At 47.9% G+C, this 9968-nt stretch overlaps 1 protein-coding gene across 1 annotated transcript; it reads right to left on the bottom strand.

Moving 5' to 3' along the window:
• Window positions 1-9968, bottom strand: HOMER3 (homer scaffold protein 3; the record flags this gene model as incomplete). Its single annotated transcript, XM_079546793.1, has 9 exons — window positions 1-189; window positions 1036-1116; window positions 1477-1587; window positions 3424-3580; window positions 4520-4641; window positions 7970-8077; window positions 8501-8632; window positions 9524-9680; window positions 9904-9968. The coding sequence occupies 9 exons, from the start codon at window positions 9966-9968 to the stop codon at window positions 1-3; spliced, it is 1122 nt and encodes a 373-aa protein (XP_079402919.1).

Genomic DNA, 9968 nt, shown 5'->3' with positions numbered 1-9968 from the left:
TCAGTTGCTCTCCACCAGCTTAGCTAGTCCTTGCCGGATCTCACTGAGCTCAAAAATCTTCACGTCCATTATCTCTGCCACCTTGGTGACCTCATTCTGGATCTTCTCCCTCTCAGACAGGGTCTCTGCCAGTGTCTGCTCGGCCAGGTGAAGGCGGCGCTCCAGCTCTGCATTGCGTGCCTCCAGCTCCTGCCAAAGGACACAGCTGCAGTGAGGTGGCTGCCCCAGCACTGATAGGTGCTGCTCACAGATCTCCACACTTATCTCCACCAAACAGTTCCATCAGCACCCCAGCACAAAGCTGCCCACACCCAGACATCGCAGGTCCGCATCAGCTCTCTCACAGGGGCCCTGCCTACATTAAGCCACAGCATGCCAGCATGCAAATCCATATGAACGTGTCCCCTGACCCAGCCATCTGCATGAGGTTTGAACTGGTGCTAGTGATGTGGATTTCTCACAAACTGATCTTCAAGACTGATGGCATTTGATGTTTAGAAATACTATCCTGGCATGAAAAGCAGTGTCTGGGTGCAGGGCTGAGCCCTGTGACAGATCCCCTCCTTCTTCAGTAACTCAGATAGGCAAACGCAGGCAGTGCCCCCAGAGACTGCACAGATCGTGCTTCCATCTGTGTCCCTGCCCTGAGGTGCAGAGCAGCTTGCATCCCTCCTGCCAGCCAGATTGAGCCATAGCTCTTTTCCCTCAGCCATTGCTGGCCATCCAGCAGGCTGAGCAAGACTTCAGAGAGATGGACAGGTCACAGGATGCCACCATCCCACTTCTGTCCCACGCCAGGTCTACAGCAAGGGGTAGAGGAGAGTATGTGCAGGTCGGGTTTGCCACTGCCCGCTGATGGCATCCTGTCTAATCTCTGAGGGACACAAATTGGGTGGAGGAAGGCAGAGACAAGGACCAGTCCCATCACCCAGAGGCAGCGTTCAGTTCAGCAGCGCTGACATTTACTCTTAAGCTCAAAGGAAAAATGGTCTCTCTCCTCCAAGTGCAGAGGTGCCCCAGACCTGCCATCATTACCTGGAGCTTCTGTAGTGTCTCCTCACGCTCGCCCTCTGCTTCCCATCGGCCGCATTTTTGGCTTTTCAGCATCTGAATCTCCTAAAACACAAGGGGGAAGAGCATCACACCAGATCCACCTTTGTCCCAGGAGGGCCAGCTCCCACCACAGATCTCAACAAAAGCTCTTTCCCTTGCTGCAAAGATCCTATAACCATACGCAGCTCAAAAGTTTGGCTTCCTTAATGCTCTTTTTCAAATTTCCATTTCACTGTACCTATTGCCCCTCTCTAAGCCCCTGTCCTGTGCTGGCTTATGAAGGCTCCTGGCTTGCGTAGCATCATGTGCAACAGCATGAGGTACCTGATCTCAGAGAAGCTATGAATAACAGACAGGGTGTTGGTGATTGACAGGCCACCCAGATTCAGCAGAATTCAGATCTCTGCTTCATGGGGATATTACCTCATCTTTAGCCTTGATCAGCAGTTCCAGTTCTTCCAGGGTTTGGCTCAGCTCTTCCTTGTTGTTCTCACTGGAGGAGTCATGAGCCCCCTGTGACTCCAGTTCTGCTACCTACACAGAAGGAAGGGAGTTATGCTTAGAGACACAGGAATGTCCCTACATCTTATTACTAACAGGCATTTTCTGTCATGTTCTGGATCTCTTGCAAACACAACTGAGCTTGCAACAGGGTAACAGCTCAAATCCTGTGGCTACTGGGAAAAAAATGTCCCTCCTTCTGCTCTGCGTAGATCATACACAAACACACACTGCAGCAAAATCCTGTTTAGAGACTCCATCTCTGCTTTCTCCTTCAGTCTTGCACTTACAGTAAATTCTGACTGGCTGACATCAAGCACACGAGCCCATAGTTCATAGCAATGGCCAGATCCAGCACCATTTACAGCCCCAGATTGATACTGCTGTGGGCAAGGGAGTTACTGCAGTTCAGTCACAGCAGAGCCAGCAGGAAGGGTTTGTCCAAGTGTGCTTCCCATTCCCAAAAAATTCAGCCCAGTGGCTTAAATTATTCATGACAAGATTCATTTTTAAAGGCTAGTCAGAAAGTCTGCAGCAGCTGCTGATGAGGCCTGAGCTCTCAAAGGGCCTGTGCTGAGCTTTGCAAGTGCAGCTCCAGCACTGAGTACTCTCACATGGACACACTTGAATCCAAACACTTTCCCACAAACAAGGGCAGCCTGCACTAGGATTCATGTAACCGTGGCCACGAGCTGTGAGGCTCACATAGTTACAGCCAGAATCAACCAGCTCTGGTCCCACAACGTCCTGGTTTGGAGACAACTGTCTGGATGTTCCAATGAGTTTGTTTATTCTGTGATTCTACAAAGTCCCCACTGGCTGCCCCTCACTCATGAAAGCCTAACTCCTGTCTCCTGGCTGTGAGAACAGCCACCAAACAGCTGAGAATTCACAGAGCGATGGCAAGGAAATGGAAGCTCATGCCAGCCAGCCCTGAAAAATGCACATATGTGTAGGCACAGCCAAGATCTCAGTTATACTTAAGGCAGGCTCCTGTTGCAGAAGAGAAAATTTGCTCTGTACAACTCTTTTACTGTCTGACTCCTCTGCTGAGAATTAGGAAGAGGCACAGTGAATCCTGAGGGATGGTTGTTTACTGCACAGACTGGCCACACAACAGCCATCAAGTGGGAACAGCTGTTAATTGCTATAAAACCCTGCTGTCTTTTGAATGCACTAGAAGTGAAATGCTTTTATGCTTCCTTCTCCAGGGCTCCAGAGACCTTTTCCAGAGCAATTCCAACTGTCCTAACATGCTTTCTTGAATACACTGCAGTTCCTCCCTTCCAAAAAACCCAGCCATGTGACTGTCACTCCTCTGCCCAGTTGCACACAGGCCTCCTCAGTTGATCTGCAACCTCTTTGACATTACGTAGGTCAAAAGATGCTATTATTCCAACTGAACAAGGGCTTGTTTGTACTGTGCAACCCCCGTTTCATGATGTTACAGCTTAGATTCCAGCTAATTATAGCAGATAGAGCAATGTTCATCCTTCCTGCCAGCAGCCAAAAGGCTGTCCTGATGCCCAGCTCTGGAGGAAAACAGGCCTTACTCAGCAGTGCTGGCAGCTAGGAACTACCTTGGAGAAATATGAAGGGAAGCCAGTATTCTAACTTAGTGTTCTGGTTTCCTCCCTTTATCTACAGGGACTCAGCACACTCCCAGCTTGCTCTGCAGAATAAAGGAGCTCTTGTGAGAGGCCCCTGGTTGCGTGACCTTATTCCTTGACACATCTTCCCTGCCAGACTCACACAGCATCCTGAATTTGACACCCATGAAAACTGATGGGAGAACGGGGTCAAGGGCACCACCTGGCTCTGGAACAGGGTTTCCTCTGACCTGTTCTACAAGGGCCCTCCTCTGCTCACCCGCTGCCGCAGTGTTTCCGTCTCCTCTTGATACGCAGCCAGCTGCTTCTTCCACTGGTCCACATTGGCATTGGCTTCATGGAGAGCAGCCACAAGTTTGCTGTTGTTGTCCTGAAGGCTAAAGAATTCAGCTTCCCACTGGACCTCACTCACGGAGCTGTGTAAAGAATAGGGAAGCATGCAGGACAGCATGAGAGTCTTCTTATAAAGGTTTCGTTCCCTCATATTGCAAATGTGCACTGAAATCATGCTCCTGGAGATGCTGGGCAGCTCTCTACCCTGCACAGCTTTTTATTTGCTTTTTGTCTCACTTCTCAAATTTAAATGTATCCTCCAATCCTTGAATCTGCTTCTCTTTCCTTTATCCTCTGATAATATTCAACTTTGAGGTCACGTGTGTTTCCTTGAAACTGCAGAAACCACACAGTGTCATTAATGGTCAGGGGGGGTTGGCAATGTAGGATTGTGAATCCATTTTTAAATCCCTGTTGGATCTGAGTTTGCTTTGAGTAAAACCCTACCACCCAACTCGGGAGAAGGCAGCAAAGGACACTTGCTTTTAATTTAAAAGTATTCTAAGTGTTCAGCTGGGAGCTCAGCAGGAGCCGCAGGGCAGAATCCAGCCCAGAGTCTTTTGAACAAAGAGCAGAAGCAGCAGGGACTTTGCTGGAATCATCAGGGGAATTAACACAAATGCAGCCTTAGGCCAGCTGGAAAAGTGTGAACATCTTCTGGTATCACAAACTACTGATTTGTAGATAAGTGGTGTGAACTCATCCCTGCTGCAGACTCAAAGCGTTCTCCTTCCCATCCTGCAGGAATAACAGATTTCACCCCTGAACTGAAAAAAAAACTTTCACCTGGGGAGAAAGGAAATTGTTACAGTGGAAGGTTTGGGCAACAGCAAACTTAGAGCATTCTTTGGCTAACTAAACAAGTATTATGGGGTCAGCAGTTTGACCCCCATCAGATCTCGTCAGTTTGAGCTGAGATCACATGGTTATTTAGGAGCTCTATGGGCACTAGGAGAACAGAACATGCTCCAAATCCTGCCAGAACAGAGAATTTAGAAGCCAGGAACTCATTGCAGCCTCACCCTTCTGAAAGCATCTTCTTCAGACGCTCCTTCTCTGTGCTTATCTCAACATCAGCACTTTGGCTCCTGAATAGTTTATCTTCTCCTGGTCCATTTGAGCTGATGATGGGGCTGGGAAGTACCTGAGGGATGAGGAAGAGGCGGTTATCATAGGGCAGCAAAGAAAAACTGTGGCCACCGGATTCCTGCAGACTCATTCACAACCTGGGTTCACAGGGCTGGCTCTCATTTCTTGTGTTTGTGTGCGAGACCCCAGCTTTCAATGTCAGCTCCTATAGTGCTGTGCACAACGTTTACATGGCAAAGACCCTCATGTATAGCTCAGCAGAATCAATCATGGTGTAATTACGACTTCAGAAACATACAGACACAGGGCTTTCTCTTGGACAGGGGAGCTGGTGTCTGTCCTGCTCAGCTCTTCCAGCAGATGCTCTGCTCTCACGTCTTCCCTTTCCCTGCCTCCATGCTATGTTGGGGCAGTGATCCCAGTGCACAGACACCCTGAACAGGTGGGCTCACAGCTTGCCCACACAGCTCTTCCTCCCTCCTGACTTGAGGTACTGAATTCTCTGGCCCTCAGCTTTCCCTTGACAAATGCCAGTGATGTTACAGCCTGTAATTTGAGTCCCATGGCTGTGCCCAACGTGCCAAGTTGCTCAAGCTGGCTGTTTCAGGGTTTTACTGAATTCTTAACACGACTTTCTTGCTGGTTCTCAGAGCAGTTCAAAGGCTTAATGCACTCTGAACACAGACCTAGCTATGCCACCTGTGTTCAGCTGCAACTCGTTTCAGTACATTGAATTAAGACACCATGTACCACTGGAACTGTGGGGCTCAAGGGAGGGAAACTCTGCTACTGTCACTCACTTTTCAAAGCGTGGAAGAAAAGACTCATACTCCTAAAGTACACCCCTTTCTCTAATACCTCCCTGTTCCTGTGCAAATCAGAGCTAGAAGAGATGGATTCATCCTCCCAGCCTGAGGGAAACTGACAGCAGAATAGCAGTGAACATGCAAAATCCAAAGCCACCTTTATATCCTTCTCTCCAGAAGACCCTGTCTTCGTGGTCTCCCTTCATAGCAGGAAAGAAACTTGGCACAGACGTGGCAAACTATAAAAAGACTCTGAGTAATGAGACTTTGGGATTCTTAGTTGAGGGCTGTGAGACCAGGTGGCTGGTGAGCCCACTGGAGTTGATAGGTAGCCCTTAAAAGCCTGTGATAAGGACAGCCACCTGTCTTCAGAGTCATCTGACATCTAAAAATAGAGCCAGACTGGGCCACAAGATGTATTGAACACCAGCTTCAAGAAGCCTTCCAGAGGGCAATCGAGAAGCAAGACCTGCAAAATACAACCCTGCCTCATCTTGCCCCACAAAGCTCTTTTTAGAGGTGGAGAAACAGAGGCAGGCAAGGTGCAAAAGTTTTTGTTCTGGTCTGTTGCTCCTGTGAGTTCAGCTGAAACTGGTAGCAGTTGAAGATGCTCCACAATGTTTTGCTACTCGCAGTACCCACAGTTACTCTGTGATGGAGATGCTAAAACAAGATGGGGATTGACCTAAAAGGTACTAGGGGATGGGAGAAAACTGCTGTCCTGGGATTTCCTCTTAAGTCTGAAGCCTAAATTAGCTAGTGCAAATGCAGAAAATCAGAGAACCCTGATTTAATGTCAGGAGACAGGCCTGCTTTCTGCTCACTTGCAAACAGAAAAACGATCAATTATTGAAGGATGAAGCTCATGTTTGAAGCTGCATTAACGCAGGGACTGCAAACCAGTAGTAGGAGATGATGTGTGTACAGGCTGGGGGAAGCAGGACAAGGCCTGCATGCCCACACGGCAGCAAACGCTGCATGTGCTGAGTGCTGGCTGCCAGATGGCTGCAGGCAGGGGTCATGCATACCTATGTGTGAGCTCTCCCGTGGTGAGATGAGGCATGCTGAATGGGAAGGGTGAGCATGGGCTTACACTGAGGCCATTTTAGCACTGCTGAGTCAAGTACGAAGAATGAACTGAGCCTTAAGGCCACTTCCAAGATGCGTGCCAAATCACCTTCTGATCACCTCATACCTTCTGCTGTAGCTGTGCATGGGAAATGGACACATCCTATTGTGACATCTGTTGCACTCAGCCTGATATAAACAGAACAGCAGAGTGTTTCTCCACTCTCTGCTTGCCTCCCAGCCAGGGAAGCTCTCATAGTTGCAGCTGACCATGAATCTGTCTTGGTTCTGCTACGAATGCTCTATTCAACTCTCTTACTCATGTGCCACATATTAAGATGGGACTAAGATAGTGGGAGCCAAAACCTAGGTGGGTTTTGCCCATTTTTCCATTCCACATGACACTTCCAGTCTCTTGAGAGCCACTGCCTCTACCTCCCCCTCTTTTCCCTGCAGGCCAAGGTACTGTTCACACTCCCTCCTCCTCCTGCTGCCATTCCATCTGTATTCAACCCAGAGAACGCAGCATCCTCCATCCCACAGCTCCTCTCCTTCTGCCAGGAGCTCAGTGAAATCCATAGCCCTGGAGAGCACAATTGGGAGGGCAACTTCACCATCGATGCCAAACTGCTGCAACATGAGAAAAAGATACGCAGACATCTCCACAGCTTATCCTCTCCTCTCCGCGCTCCTGCTGCTGTTATACAGGGACAGGCAGCAATTGCAAGTGTGACAAATGTGAGAATGATAAGTGACGGGCTTCAGCTTTCTGGTCTGGGGAAAAATGAAATTGAATGACTGGTTGTCATGCTTGCATCTCTTAGTGAAGATTTCCCCAAGGTGGAAGGTAGTGATTTCTGCAGGGATAGCACAGCTCCTTCTCTTCTACAGTGGAAGCAGGGCAGAAATGGAAGAAATATAGCAGGGACTCCCCAGTCACCAGTGCTAAGAAATCACTTTGTCTTTCTGAGACTGGCACCATCAGCTCCCAGAGACACTTAAGAGAGGAACTCCCCTGCAGCCCCAGCAAGGGAACAAAAATGGCTGGAAATGCCATGTATCTTTTCTTCTATCTTCTTCAGCCAGGCAGCATGCATTCTTGCATGTTGCTTGCCTATTACTGTCACACTGAGTCCACAGAGAGCCAGTAACTCTAAAGAAAATAAAGCCAAAAACCACTACCATCACCACTAACAGAAAACCCAAAACCTCCTCCAGCATGGTTTTATCAAGACAAATGTTGAACTGGCAAAGAGGGAGGAGTGTAAACCTTCCAAGAACTCCACTTAAGCAGAAATCATTTTATCCACTTCATGTGCTTCAGCAGAGCGACATCAGGGTCACAGGTGTCATCAGAAAGAGAACCTCCAACCTCAGTGTCTATCAAGAAAGCTTTTGGGCAGAAAAGACAGAAGCAAAAGTTACTAGAGGAGATCAGCACAGTGACCATTTTCCCTAGCAGCCGCTGCTCTGCAGTAAGCTTTATCCCTGCACATCCCCAAGCATTACCTGGTGAGATGTGATACTCAGGGCAGGATTGGTCAGTTCTGTTTTATCCTGGGACTTCTCCCTTGCCAAACGTGCTGCTTCTTTCACCTCCTGGAACTTCTCTGCGAACTGGAAGGAAGCAGAAAAGTCACTCTGCTGCTAAACTGAAATGTAGGACAAATTAGAATCAATGTCTGGGTCACTCCTCCCTTCGTTATTTCATTTTATGTGCTTTCTACTTCAATTAATAATAAAAGTGAGGAAATAGCCCCTACCTGCCCATGATTCCAGCACTCAGAACTGTGAGAGCAGCTGAATACTCATGGAGCCCTAAGTCCAAATTCATCTTGTAACAATCAAGAAGCTCTACAAGGATTACTTTAAACCATTTCCTCATATCTTTGCATCTTGAATTAGGTTTTAGCACACTGGGAACAGCACTACATCAGGACCCCAATGTTTCTTTTTCCTCCTGAGTCTGATCTCTCCTTCTGGGTTTCAGGGACATTTTTCTTACTGGGATCAGGTCTCTACCAGCATCTGCCACATTACCTGGGAGAGGTGCTGCTCTGAAGCAAAACCCAGTCCATATACTGTGTTGGCTCGGCTGTCTGCCCACTGTCCAAATTTCTGGGATGTCTTTGTGAAGGTCATGTTGGGGGTGATGGTGCTGTTGATGATTGCCTGTGGAGAGAGGCAAAAATGAGTTAGAGAGAACTCCATCCTGCTGCCCCAGGGTGTAGTATGGGATCACCACAATCACTGAGCACTCTTGGAACTCAGGGTAGAAACTCTCTTTTAATAAAACAGCTATTCAGGGTTCTGGTGACCAAAAGTCTTTCTAGTCTAGCTATGAAACACAAACAGGTGTGAATCTTTTTGTCTACTGTAAGAAAAAAATAAACAAGAAAGCCTGAATGTTACAATCTTTATTGTAGAGTAATCTTTATCTCCATTGCCAGAAGAAAAGAAAAGATGCAGAATGCCTCTGGGGACTGAACAACTTTCTGATGTTCTTCACTTTCATGGCAAGTAGGAATTAAAAAAACAAGAAGTAAAAGGCTGAAACTGCACTTAGCACAAGCTATTACAGAACACTGTTGGTTAGAGTAGCAACACAATGAACTGCTTGAGAAGACTGCAGAATCTCTGCCACTGGAGGTCTTCAGAAACAAGTCAGAAAAATCTCTATCAAGAGCAGTTTAGGGAGAATTAACCTTGTCTTGGGGGTAGCGACTGAACAGACTGCAGCACCTCTGTTTGTTCCTTCTGTCTACATGGGTCAGTTTTAGCACAGGATCAAGGCTCTTAGAAAGATCTCTTTTGCATGCTCAGAGAGGAAAGAGCCAAGGAGCGAGAGAGAAGAAAGCACACTTCTCATTAGCACAGAGCCTAGTGTCCATACTGAGTGCATTCAGGCATGGAGGCAGTGCTTTATCTTCTATTCCTTGTAGTAAAGACACCAGAGTGCCCCATGCTGGAAACTAATCAACGTGACACAAAGCATCCAGAACAGACATCAGTTGGAGACAAACTTGCTTTCCAGCTGTGATGCTGTCAGCAAATGCTCCCTACCTTGGTGCCCCCCACACTGATGATCCGGTACACGTTGCGCGTGGCATCGTAAAAATAGGAGACAGTCAAGGCGTGTTTGCTGGCGGGGATCCAGTTTCTTTTGGTAGCAGGGTCAATTTGGAAAACATGGGCTCTGGTGCTGAAGATTGGCTGCTCCCTGCAACAGAAATGAACAGAGCTGTAAGGGCAGAGGGGAAGCTGAGCAATGGGGGAAGTGGACTGACTTTCTGGCACTTGCATTGCGTTATGCATCACCAGTGGCACTTCTGCTATTTGCCTCCAATCTAGAGATATGTGACAGTGGGAGCTAAGCACAGTAGCTCATATGGACATAGTAACAAAGCCACCAAGGGTGTTTAACTATAGGCAGAAGTTTTTACCTTCCTCTAGATCTTCTCTGTCCTGCTCCGTTGTCTTCACACATTTCTAAAGACCACAGCCTCAT

Source organism: Tetrao urogallus (genome assembly GCF_951394365.1).
Source record: "Tetrao urogallus genome assembly, chromosome: 25".
NCBI classification, from domain to species: Eukaryota; Metazoa; Chordata; class Aves; order Galliformes; family Phasianidae; genus Tetrao; species Tetrao urogallus.
Note: the sequence above shows the minus strand (reverse complement) of the source record. Positions and strands in the feature narration are given on the sequence as shown.